This window comes from Nerophis lumbriciformis, linkage group LG38 (assembly GCF_033978685.3).
Source record: "Nerophis lumbriciformis linkage group LG38, RoL_Nlum_v2.1, whole genome shotgun sequence".
Classification (NCBI taxonomy): Eukaryota; Metazoa; Chordata; class Actinopteri; order Syngnathiformes; family Syngnathidae; genus Nerophis; species Nerophis lumbriciformis.
Window position 1 is genome coordinate 8,989,172 of NC_084585.2, and position 14,218 is coordinate 9,003,389.

At 35.8% G+C, this 14,218-nt stretch overlaps 1 protein-coding gene across 2 annotated transcripts in view; it reads right to left on the reverse strand.

Moving 5' to 3' along the window:
- Positions 1–14,218, reverse strand: part of mapkapk3 (MAPK activated protein kinase 3) — an 85,165-nt gene that overhangs the window by 928 nt on the left and 70,019 nt on the right. For both annotated transcript variants that reach the window (XM_061932257.1, XM_061932256.1), the window contains 2 exons: positions 14,083–14,168; positions 13,890–13,970 (listed from right to left, as the gene is read on the reverse strand). In XM_061932257.1, coding sequence (XP_061788241.1) covers positions 13,890–13,970; positions 14,083–14,168 — 167 coding nt within the window. The remainder of the gene's footprint in view (positions 1–13,889; positions 13,971–14,082; positions 14,169–14,218) is intronic.

Here is a 14,218-nt window from a genome sequence, read left to right on the forward strand (position 1 = left end):
TTCTGGCTTTTCACTCCCTTGTCTTGTTTGCATGATTACCCATTAGTTTCACCTGTTCCACGTTTGGACTCATTGTGCACTCTTGTTTGTCACCATAGCAACCATTAGTTTTCACCTGTCACGTCACGCACCTGTTTCACGTTTTGAGTCACGCACCTGCTTTCACTAATCATGTCCATAGTATTTAAGTTCATTCATTTTCTGTTGTTCGTCCTGACGACATCCCCGCATTTATGCTCCTGCACACTCTCCACACCCTGATGACCCTTGCTACTCTTTTTTTCATGCCGGTTCCATGCCAAGTAAGTTTTTGTTTATTAAGCCACAGTTAGTGTTTTGTTTAATTGTTCATAGTTTCTGCCAATGTGCAAGTTTTGTGTTTATAGTCTAGTTTTGTGCGCGCTTTTCGTTTATTCCTTTTTTGATAGTTTAAATAAATCATGTACCCACCTTCAAGCCTTGACCAGTCCAGTTCATTTGCACCACGGGAGAACAAACCAAGCCACAGTCCCAGTCTTGACAGAACTGAAGTAATTATATAACTATATATGTCTATAACTGTGTGTGTGTATATATATATGTATATATATACATATATATAAATATATATACACAGTATATGTACATACATACATATACGTTTGTATGTGTCTATATATATATATATATATATATATATATATATATATATATATATATATATATATATATATATATATATATATATATATATATATATATATATATATATATATATATAAGAGATGAAATAGTCTTGTGATTTTTTCCCACACATACATATATATATATATATATATATATATATATATATATATATATACATATACATACATACATATACATGTATGTATGTGTATATATATATACATACATACATACCGTATTTTTCGGACTATAAGTCGTAGTTTTTTTCATAGTTTGTCATATTTTCGGGGGTGCGACTTATGTGTGAAATGATTAACACATTACCGTAAAATATCAAATAGTATTATTGATCTCATTCACGTAAGAGACTAGACGTATAAGATTTCATGGGATTTAGCGATTAGGAGTGACAGATTGTTTGGTAAACGTATAGCATGTTCTATATGTTATAGTTATTTGAATGACTCTTACCATAATATGTTACGTTAACATACCAGTTGGTTATTTATGCCTCATATAACGTACACTTATTCAGCCTGTTGTTCACTATTCTTTATTTATTTTAAATTGCCTTTCAAATGTTTATTCTTGGTGTTGGCTTTTATCAAATACATTTCCCCAAAAAATGGGACTTATACTCCAGTGCGACTTATATATGTTTTTTTCCTTCTTTATTATGCATTTTCGGCCGGTGCGACTTATACTCCGAAAAATACGGTACATACATACATACATATATACAGTATGTGTGTGTGTGTGTGTGTATATATATATATATATATATATATATATATATATATATATATATATATATATATATATATTTATTAGGGGTGTACATCTCTACTTTAATTGGGCAAAAAAAATAATGTAACATATACTGTTTATTTTTTTTGCCCAATTAAAGTAGAGATGTACACCCCTAATAAATATATATACAGTATATATATATATATATATATATATATATATATATATATACACACACACACACATACTGTATATATGTATGTATGTATGTACCGTATTTTTCGGAGTATAAGTCGCACCGGACGAAAATGCATAATAAAGAAGGAAAAAAACATATATAAGTCGCACTGGAGTATAAGTCCCATTTTTTGGGGAAATGTATTTGATAAAAGCCAACACCAAGAATAAACATTTGAAATAACACTGCATACAAAGCAAGGCATACTTGGTCAACAACCACACAGGTTACACTGACGGTGGCGGTATAAAAAAAACCTATAACACTCTTACTAATAATGCGCCACACTGTGAACCCACACCAAACAAGAATGACAAACACATTTCGGGAGAACATCTGCACAGTAACACAACATAAACACAACAGGACAAATACCCAGAATCCCATGCAGCCCTAACTCTTCCGGGATATATTATACACCCCCGCTACCAAACCCCGCCCACCTCAACCGTCGCACAGAGGGGGGGGGGTTTGTGTGAGGGAGCAGGGTTGGGGTGGGGTTTGGTGGTAGCAGGGGTGTATAATGTAGCCCGGAAGAGTCAGGGCTGCATGGGATTCTGGGTGTTTGTTCTGTTGTGTTTATGTTGTGTTAAGGTGCAGATGTTCTCCCGAAATGTGTTTGTCATTCTTGTTTGGTTTTGGTTCAAAGTGTGGCGCATTATTAGTAAGAGTGTTAAAGTTGTTTTATATGGTCAACGTCGGTGTAACCTGTTTCGGGGTCGCAGGGGGTGCTGGAGCCTACTCTCATATATATATATATATATATATATATATATATATGTATATATATATATGTATATATATATATATATATATATATATATATATATATATATATATATATATATATATATATATATACACCGCATTTTTCGGAGTATAAGTCGCACCAGAGTATAAGTCGCACCTGCCGAAAATGCATAATAAAAAAGGAAACAAACATATATAAGTCGCACTGGAGCCCAGCCAAAAACTGCGACTTATAGTCCGAAAAATATGGTATATATACATACACACACAGTATATGTGTGTGTAAATATATGTACATATATATATTAGGGGTGTGCATCTCTACGTTAAATGGCGATCCGATATGAATGGGTTCCAATACTATTCACTAACAATACTTTGTAAAACATTATGATTCGATGTGATACGACTTGATGCTTTTCGATCCAGATGTAAGCTTTGCCAGCTGAAAATGACACAATATGTTACTGCATACGTCAGCAGACTAATTAGGAGCCGTTGTTTGCCTACTTACTACTAAAAGACAAGTTGTCTAGTATGTTCACTATTTTATTTAAGGACTAAATTGTTCTTGGATTGCAATAACAAATATATGTTTAATGTACTCTAAGATTTTTTGTTAAAATAAAGCCAATAATGCTAATTTTTTTGTGGTCCCTTTTATTTAGAAAAGTATCGAAATACCTTTTGGTACCGGAACAACCCTAATGAAGTATTTTAGATGCATAAAAAAAATCATAATATGACCCCTTTAATGTGCCTTATAATCCGGTGCGCCTTCTGTATGAAAATAGCCCCGAATAGACCCCTTCAACGTCAGTGCGCCTTATGGTCGGAAAAATAAGGTAGGCTTAGTTTGTACACTAAATATAACACAACCCTCCCTTTTATGCATTCAGGCTTGGGCCATCTGCAAAAAAAGGCAGTAGTAGTGTGTACTATTACACCACCTGGGCTTGTCATGTAGTAACTGTGAAGGTGCAGGAAGTTGCAAATGTGACGCAGTTCCTCTAACGCTGCTAAACTTCCATGTTAGTGCAATAGTTTGTGCTCATTTGCTTCTTCATTCTTACATCTGAGACTGTATTTTTCTGACACGCACTGCAAAAACTAAAATCTAAGTAAGATGAAATATCTCAAATAAGGGTGATATTTGCTTATTTTCTGTCTGATAAGATAATTCTTCTCACTAAGCAGATTTTATGTTAGAGTGTTTTACTTGTTTTTTTTGGTCCTAAATGATCTCAGTAAGATATTACAGCTTGTTGCTGAGATTTGATGACCTATATTGAGTAAAACATGCTTGAAACTAGAATATCAAGTGTTGCAAAGCTGTGTCATCAACACTCACAAGTATAAAACTACTTTTTTAAAGTAATCATTTCTTATTTCAAGCATGAAAAAAAAAAAATCATGACTTTGACACAATTGTGTCTCATAATTAAAACAGATGACAGCCAAATTTACTTTGCTGTTTTATTTTCAATGAAACAATAGAAAATAGGTACTCATATAGTAGTACAGTTGGCACAGTACAGTAAACTAGTTAATAAAGTTAATATTTAAACATTTAACATGTGACATTTCTAACAATTTTGAACAGAAATAGTTCATGCACATTCAGATAAATTCTTCAAAATTACAATTAAAAACATTTTGGCCGGGGGCCGGGCTGTATATATGCGCACTAATTGACTGAAAGAGCACGCACTTGGCATGATGATGTCATGTTATCCATGGAAAAATGCATTTTTAGACAATATGATTTGCCTGAGCGGCTAGGAGACCCCGAGAGTAACAAGCGCTTGCCTTGTTGCCTTTCCATTAAGAACAATAAATTAGTTTTTAGTATAAGTTTGCTGGTTTCAAGAAATGTAATGCCGAGCGCATATCATTATGTCAAGATAATGGAACTAGCATTAAGAATGTTTTTTCAACATATTGAGCAAAAAGGTCTCATTTTTTTTTTCTACCAAGAAAAGTGCACTTGTTATTAGTGAGAATATTCTTATTTTAAAGGTATTTTTGGGTTCATTGAGGTTAGCTAATTTTACTTGGTTTGGAAAGTCTTGACAAGCCAAATGTTCTTGTTCTATTGGCAGATAATTTTGCTTCGTTCAAATAAAATACCCCTAATTTTTGTATTTTTTTTTCTTGTTTTTGAACCGACGTTTAAGTTCTTAACCTTGTTGGAGGTACCGAACCCCACCAGTTTCATATGCGCATTCACCGAACCCTTCTTTAGTGAAAAATAAAATGTTTATTTTTTTAAATTCAAGACAAAGTTATATGTTTTTGGTAACACTTTAGTATGGGGAACATATTCTAAGTAACAAAGACTTAATTTAGAGTTATTTGGACACTCGGGGAACATATTCTAAGTAACAAAGACTTCATTTAGAGTTATTTGGACCCTAGGGGAACATATCCTAAGTAACAAAGACTCAATTTAGAGTTATTTGGACACTCGGGGAACATATTCTAAGTAACAGAGACTTAATTTAGAGTTATTTGGACACAAGGGGAACATATTCTAAGTAACAAAGACTAATTTAGAGTTATTTGGACACTAGGGGAACATATTCTAAGTAACAAAGACTATATTTAGAGTTATTTGGACACTAGGGGAACATATTCTAAGTAACAAAGACTAAATTTACAGTTATTTGGACACTAGGGGAACATATTCTAAGTAACAAAGACTCAATTTAGAGTTATTTGGACACTAGGGGAACATATACTAAGTAACAAAGACTTAATTTAGAGTTATTTGGACACTCGGGGAACATATTCTAAGTAACAAAGATTAAATTTAGAGTTATTTGGACACTCTGGGAACATATTCTAAGTAACAAAGACTTCATTTAGAGTTATTTGGACACTCGGAGAACATATTCTAAGTAACAAAGACTAAATTTAGAGTTATTTGGACACGAGGGGAACATATTCTAAGTAACAAAGACTTCATTTAGAGTTATTTGGACACTCGGGGAACATATTCTAAGTAACAGAGACTAAATTTAGAATTATTTGGACACTAGGGGAACATATTCTTATTAACAAAGACTTAATTTAGAGTTATTTGGACACTAGGGGAACATATTCTAAGTAACAAAGACTTAATTTAGAGTTATTTGGACACTAGGGGAACATATTCTAAGTAACAAAGACTTCATTTAGAGTTATTTGGACACTCAGAGAACATATTCTAAGTAACAAAGACTAAATTTAGAGTTATTTGGACACGAGGGGAACATATTCTAAGTAACAAAGACTTAATTTAGAGTTATTTGGACACAAGGGGAACATATTCTAAGTAACAAAGACTAAATTTACAGTTATTTGGACACTCGGGGAACATATTCTAAGAAACAAAGACTTAATTTAGAGTTATTTGGACACGAGGGGAACATATTCTAAGTAACAAAGACTACATTTAGAGTTATTTGAACACTTGGGGAACATATTCTAAGTAACAAAGACTATATTTAGAGTTATTTGGACACTAGGGGAACATATTCTAAGTAACAAAGACTATATTTAGAGTTATTTGGACACTAGGGGAACATATTCTAAGTAACAAAGACTTAATTTAGAGTTATTTGGACACTAGGGGAACATATTCTAAGTAACAAAGACTTCATTTAGAGTTATTTGGACACTCGGGGAACATATTGTAAGTAACAAAGACTTAATTTAGAGTTATTTGGACACTAGGGGAACATATTCTAAGTAACAAAGACTTAATTTAGAGTTATTTGGACACTAGGGGAACATATTCTAAGTAACAAAGACTAAATTTAGAGTTATTTGGACACTCGGGGAACATATTCTAAGTAAAAAAGACGAAATTTAGAGTTATTTGGACACTAGGGGAATATATTCCTATTAACAAAGACTTAATTTAGAGTTATTTGGACACTAGGGGAACATATTCTAAGTAACAAAGACTTCATTTAGAGTTATTTGGACACTCGGGGGAACATATTCTAAGTAACAAAGACTAAATTTAGAGTTATTTGGACACTCGGGGAACATATTGTAAGTAACAAAGACTTCATTTAGAGTTATTTGGACACTAGGGGAACATATTGTAAGTAACAAAGACTTCATTTAGAGTTATTTGGACACTAGGGGAACATATTCTAAGTAACAAAGACTCAATTTAGAGTTATTTGGACAGTAGGGGAACATATTCTAAGTAACAAAGACTTAATTTAGAGTTATTTGGACACTAGGGGAACATATTCTAAGTAACAAAGACTATATTTAGAGTTATTTGGACACTCGGGGAACATATTGTAAGTAACAAAGACTCAATTTAGAGTTATTTGGACAGTAGGGGAACATATTCTAAGTAACAAAGACTTAATTTAGAGTTATTTGGACACTAGGGGAACATATTCTAAGTAACAAAGACTATATTTAGAGTTATTTGGACACTCGGGGAACATATTGTAAGTAACAAAGACTTAATTTAGAGTTATTTGGACACTAGGGGAACATATTCTAAGTAACAAAGACTCAATTTAGAGTTATTTGGACACTAGGGGAACATATTCTAAGTAACAAAGACTTCATTTAGAGTTATTTGGACACTAGGGGAACATATTGTAAGTAACAAAGACTTAATTTAGAGTTATTTGGACACTAGGGGAACATATTCTAAGTAACAAAGACTTAATTTAGAGTTATTTGGACACTAAGGGAACATATTCTAAGTAACAAAGACTTAATTTAGAGTTATTTGGACACTAGGGGAACATATTCTAAGTAACAAAGACTTCATTTAGAGTTATTTGGACACTAGGGGAACATATTCTAAGTAACAAAGACTTCATTTAGAGTTATTTGGACACTAGGGGAACATATTCTAAGTAACAAAGACTAAATTTAGAGTTATTTGGACACTCGGGGAACATATTCTAAGTAAAAAAGACGAAATTTAGAGTTATTTGGACACTAGGGGAATATATTCTTATTAACAAAGACTTAATTTAGAGTTATTTGGACACTAGGGGAACATATTCTAAGTAACAAAGACTTCATTTAGAGTTATTTGGACACTCGGGGGAACATATTCTAAGTAACAAAGACTAAATTTAGAGTTATTTGGACACTCGGGGAACATATTGTAAGTAACAAAGACTTCATTTAGAGTTATTTGGACACTAGGGGAACATATTCTAAGTAACAAAGACTTAATTTAGAGTTATTTGGACACTAGGGGAACATATTCTAAGTAACAAAGACTATATTTAGAGTTATTTGGACACTCGGGGAACATATTGTAAGTAACAAAGACTTAATTTAGAGTTATTTGGACACTAGGGGAACATATTCTAAGTAACAAAGACTTCATTTAGAGTTATTTGGACACTAGGGGAACATAGTCTAAGTAACAAAGACTCAATTTAGAGTTATTTGGACACTAGGGGAACATATTCTAAGTAACAAAGACTTCATTTAGAGTTATTTGGACACTAGGGGAACATATTGTAAGTAACAAAGACTTCATTTAGAGTTATTTGGATACTAGGGGAACATATTCTAAGTAACAAAGACTTAATTTAGAGTTATTTGGACACTAAGGGAACATATTCTAAGTAACAAAGACTTAATTTAGAGTTATTTGGACACTAAGGGAACATATTCTAAGTAACAAAGACTTAATTTAGAGTTATTTGGACACTAGGGGAACATATTCTAAGTAACAAAGACTTCATTTAGAGTTATTTGGACACTAGGGGAACATATTCTAAGTAACAAATACTAAATTTAGAGTTATTTGGACACTAGGGGAACATATTCTAAGTAACAAAGACTCAATTTATAGTTTTTTGGACACTAGGGGAACATATTCTAAGTAACAAAGACTAAATTTAGAGTTATTTGGACACTCGAGGAACATATTGTAAGTAACAAAGACTTAATTTAGAGTTATTTGGACACTAGGGGAACATATTCTAAGTAACAAAGACTTAATTTAGAGTTATTTGGACACTAGGGGAACATATTCTAAGTAACAAAGACTTAATTTAGAGTTATTTGGACACTAGGGGAACATATTTTAAGTAACAAAGACTTAATTTAGAGTTATTTGGACACTAGGGGAACATATTCTAAGTAACAAACACATAATTTAGAGTTAATTGGACACTAGGGGAACATATTCTTATTAACAGAGACTTAATTTAGAGTTATTTGGACACTCGGGGAAGATATTGTAAGTTACAAAGACTTAATTTAGAGTTATTTGGACACTAGGGGAACATATTCTAAGTAACAAAGACTAATTTAGAGTTATTTGGACACAAGGGGAACATATTCTAAGTAACAAAGACTTAATTTAGAGTTATTTGGACACTCGGGGAACATATTCTAAGTAACAAAGACTTCATTTAGAGTTATTTGGACACTAAGGGAACATATTTTAAGTAACAAAGACTTAATTTAGAGTTATTTGGACACTAGGGGAACATATTCTAAGTAATAAAGACTAAATTTAGAGTTATTTGGTTAGGGTCAGGGTTATAATAAGGCCATGCCGTATAAGGCATTAATAAGTACTTAATAATGACTAGTTTGAGCCAATATGTTACTAATTTGCATGTTAATAAGCAACTAATTAATGGTGAATATGTTCCCCATACTAAAGTGTTACCATGTTTTATCACTGGTGCACAAAATGAAGCGTGCATGAACATCACCTTGTTCAAACAACAAAACCAACACAGTGCATAAACTCACAACAAATTACACACCTGCAAATCAGTCAGCTGTTGCCGTATCCGTAATACGCCGATAGGGAGAAGTTTGTATTTACACGATGAGTCGGGTGTGTTTTGACCTCCGCCGAACCCCGAACCAGTTTCAGAAATCGCCAAAATTGAACTTCTACCAACCTTTTATCCGTCACACTTGAGAATAAGATGAAGAAAGACGTCGGTTATACAGGAGTGAAATCTTAAAACAACAACAGCATTGCGCAACAATCCTCCATGACATTACTCTCTATGATGTACTCTATTATTATTATCTCTTATCACACCAGACTTGCACATTCAACTAATAAGAGGGATTGCTTCTCATTCCTTTCACACACAACTGTGATATGCAATTGTGTAACACAAAGGCGCAAAAACAAGTTGTGTGTCGCTATTATACAAACACATGTTTGTACGCGGTAATAATAAACTCTAATAATACAATTAGAAACACAATAAATTATAGAACTGAATATCATTTAGAGCAGGTAACTTAAGTAAACACTATTCCACATTTTTATAAAGCTTATATTATTGCATTCAGAATGTTCTAGTATTGTTGTAAATCAGATGATTTGTGGTATTGAATGCTACACAAAATAAAGTGGCGAGCGCATACACCTAAAGCAGGGGTGTCAAAATCATTTTAGCTCAGGGGCCGCATGGAGGAACATCTGTGCACACGCGGGCCGGACTATTAAAATCATGGCATTAAAACAAAAAAATAAAGACAACTTCAGGTTGTTTTCTTTGTCTTACTTTGGGCAAAAATAGAACAAACACATTCTGAAAATATTACAATAAAAATATTGAAAAGAATACCGGTAGTGGTAAAGTTTAGATCCATGAAGGAAAGAAGAAAGTGAATGAATGTTTATAACTGAATACATTTACATATGCATAAAAATATAAAAAAATTTTTTATTTAGAAATGTCCGATAATAGCTTTTTTGCCGATATCCGATATTCCCATATTGTCCAACTTTTAAATACTGATTCCGATATCAACCGATACCGATATATACAGTCGTGGAATGAACACATTATTATGCCTAATTTTGTTGTGATGCCCCGCTGGATGCATTAAACAATGTAACAAGGTTTTCCAAAATAAATCAACTCAAGTTATGGAAAAAAAAAAATGCCAACATGGCACTGCCATATTTATTATTGAAGTCACAAAGTGCATTATTTTTTTTAACATGCCTCAAAACAGCAGCTTGGAATTTGGGACATGCTCTCCCTGAGAGAGCATGAGGAGGTTGAGGTGTGGGGGGGTTGGTAGCGGGGGTGTGTATATTGTAGTGTCCCGGAAGAGTTAGTGCTGCAAGGGCTTCTGGGTATTTGTTCTGTTGTGTTTATGTTATGTTACGGTGCGGATGTTCTCCCGAAATGTGTTTGTCATTCTTGTTTGGTGTGGGTTCACAGTGTGGCGCATATTTGTAACAGTGTTAAAGTTGTTTATACGGCCACCCTCAGTATGACCTGTATAGCTGTTGACCAAGTATGCTTGCATTCACTTGTGTGTGTGTGAAAAGCCGTAGATATTCAGTGATTGGGCCGGCACGCAAAGGCAGTGCCTTTAAGGTTTATTGGCGCTCTGTACTTCTCCCTACGGCCGTGTACCAGTAAGTACAGCGGCGTTTTAAAAAGTCATGCATTTTACTTTTTGAAACAGATACTGATAATTTCCGATATTACATTTTAAAGCATTTATCGGCCGATAATATCAGCAGTCCGATATTATCGGACATCTCTAATTGGTTCCAAAAAATGTGAATACTTTCCGGATGCTGTATCTTCATTGCCCGTCTCTCATTATTATCATTATTATTATTGTCTCTCATCATTAATAAGTACTGTATTTTCCGCACTATAAGGCGCACCGGATTATAAGGCGCACCGCATTATAGGGCGCATAGAATAGACGCTACAGTAGAGGCTGGGGTTGAGAGACCTGTTGTGGCTCAATATTGGTCCATATATAAGGCGCACCGGATTATAAGGCGCACCTTCAATGAATGACCTATTTTAAAACTTTGTTCATATATAAGGCGCACCGCAATATAAGGCGCACCACATTATAGGGCGCATAGAATAGACGCTACAGTAGAGGCTGGGGTTGAGAGACCTGTTGTGGCTCAATATTGGTCCATATATAAAGCGCACCGGATTATAAGGCGCACCTTCAATGAATGGCCTATTTCAAAACTTTGTTCATATATAAGGCGCACCGCAATATAAGGCGCACAGCATTATAGGGCGCATAGAATAGACGCTACAGTAGAGGCTGGGGTTGAGAGACCTGTTGTGGCTCAATATTGGTCCATATATAAGGCGCACCGGATTATAAGGCGCACTTTCAATGAATGGCCTATTTTAAAACTTTGTTCATATATAAGGCGCACCGCAATATAAGGCGCACCGCATTATAGGGCGCATAGAATAGACGCTACAGTAGAGGCTGGGGTTGAGAGACCTGTTGTGGCTCAATATTGGTCCATATATAAGGCGCACCGGATTATAAGGCGCACCTTCATTGAATGGCCTATTTTAAAACTGTGTTCATATATAAGGCGCACCGCATTATAGGGCGCATAGAATAGACGCTACAGTCGAGGCTGGGGTTGAGAGACCTGTTGTGGCTCAATATTGGTCCATATATAAGGCGCACCGGATTATAAGGCGCACCTTCAATGAATGGCCTATTTTAAAACTTTGTTCATATATAAGGCGCACCGCAATATAAGGCGCACCGCATTATAGGGCGCATAGAATAGACGCTACAGTGGAGGCTGGGGTTGAGAGACCTGTTGTGGCTCAATATTGGTCCATATATAAGGCGCACCGGATTATAAGGCGCACCTTCAATGAATGGCCTATTTTAAAACTTTGTTCATATATAAGGCGCACCGCATTATAGGGCGCATAGAATAGACGCTACAGTAGAGGCTGGGGTTGAGAGACCTGTTGTGGCTCAATATTGGTCCATATATAAGGCGCACCGGATTATAAGGCGCACCTTCAATGAATGGCCTATTTTAAAACTTTGTTCATATATAAGGCGCACCGCATTATAGGGCGCATAGAATAGACGCTACAGTAGAGGCTGGGGTTGAGAGACCTGTTGTGGCTCAATATTGGTCCATATATAAAGCGCACCGGATTATAAGGCGCACCTTCAATGAATGGCCTATTTTAAAACTTTGTTCATATATAAAGCGCACCGCATTATAGGGCGCATAGAATAGACGCTACAGTAGAGGCTGGGGCTGAGAGACCTGTTGTGGCTCAATATTGGTCCATATATAAGGCGCACCGGATTATAAGGCGCACCTTCAATGAATGGCCTATTTCAAAACTTTGTTCACATATAAGGCGCACCGCATTATAGGGCGCATAGAATAGACGCTACAGTAGAGGCTGGGGCTGAGAGACCTGTTGTGGCTCAATATTGGTCCATATATAAGGCGCACCGGATTATAAGCCGCACCTTCAATGAATGGCCTATTTTAAAACTTTGTTCATATATAAGGCGCACCGCATTATAGGGCGCATAGAATAGACGCTACGGTAGAGGCTGGGATTGAGAGACCTGTTGTGGCTCAATATTGGTCCATATATAAAGCGCACCGGATTATAAGGCGCACCTTCAATGAATGGCCTATTTTAAAACTTTGTTCATATATAAGGCGCACCGCATTATAGGGCGCATAGAATAGACGCTACAGTAGAGGCTGGGGTTGAGAGACCTGTTGTGGCTCAATATTGGTCCATATAGGGGGCGGTATAGCTCGGTTGGTAGAGCGGCCGTGCCAGCAACTTGAGGGTTGCAGGTTCGATCCCCGCTTCCGCCATCCTAGTCACTGCCGTTGTATCCTTGGGCAAGACACTTTACCCACCTGCTCCCAGTGCCACCCATACTGGTTTAAAAATGTAAATTAGTTATTGGGTTTCACTATGTAAAGCGCTTTGAGTCACTTGAGAAAAGCACTATATAAATATAATTCACTTCACTTCACATATATAAGGCGCACCGGATTATAAGGCGGACCTTCAATGAATGGCCTATTTTAAAACTTTGCTCATATATAAGGCGCACCGCAATATAAGGCGCACCACATTATAGGACGCATAGAATAGACGCTACAGTAGAGGCTGGGGTTGAGAGGCCTGTTGTGGCTCAATATTGGTCCATATATAAGGCGCACTGGATTATAAGGCGCACCTTCAATGAATGGCCTATTTTAAAACTTTGTTCATATATAAGGCGCACCGCAATATAAGGCGCACCGCATTATAGGGCGCATAGAATAGACGCTACAGTAGAGGCTGGGGTTGAGAGACCTGTTGTGGCTCAATATTGGTCCATATATAAGGCGCACCGGATTATAAGGCGCACCGGCAGCTTTTGAGAAAATTGGACGTTTTTAGGTGCGCCTTATAGTGCGGAAAATACGGTACACGCTTCTTGTCTTGTGAGCACTTTTGAAGATCCACCTCCATTAAATTCAATGTGAATTAAAAGCTGACATTATTATGGTTTAACCATCTGCGTGGTAGACAAACAATTACTACCACAATGCACTTTTTTGTAGTTTGAATGTAATTACTAGTGTATATACTGTATTTGTGTTGGTATTAAAACTACTTTGCTGTGATTTGTTCTGTAATGTCGCACAATGACCAGAGGGGGTCAGTGTTGGTGCAGTTCAGACCTTGACGTCCTCCCACATCTCTCTGTCCTCAGTCAGCACCCGGGTGGTGTGGAGCGGCGTGGAGGGAACCGCCATGGACTGCTGCAGAGTGCAACAACAACAACATGATGTGTAAACACTGTGTTGAATAAACAAAAAGTAGTAGCAACAATATACATTTTGTGTGTGGGTGTGTGTGGCAAAGTAAACTTACACTAATCCAAGGGTGATTCATAAACTGGGTGATGGTCATTCTCTCATTGGGGTCCGTCTTCAGCAGCTGGTTAATCAAGTCTTTACCTAGTAGAGGAAAACAAACTTAGGATAATTGAAGTGATTATAATGGCACG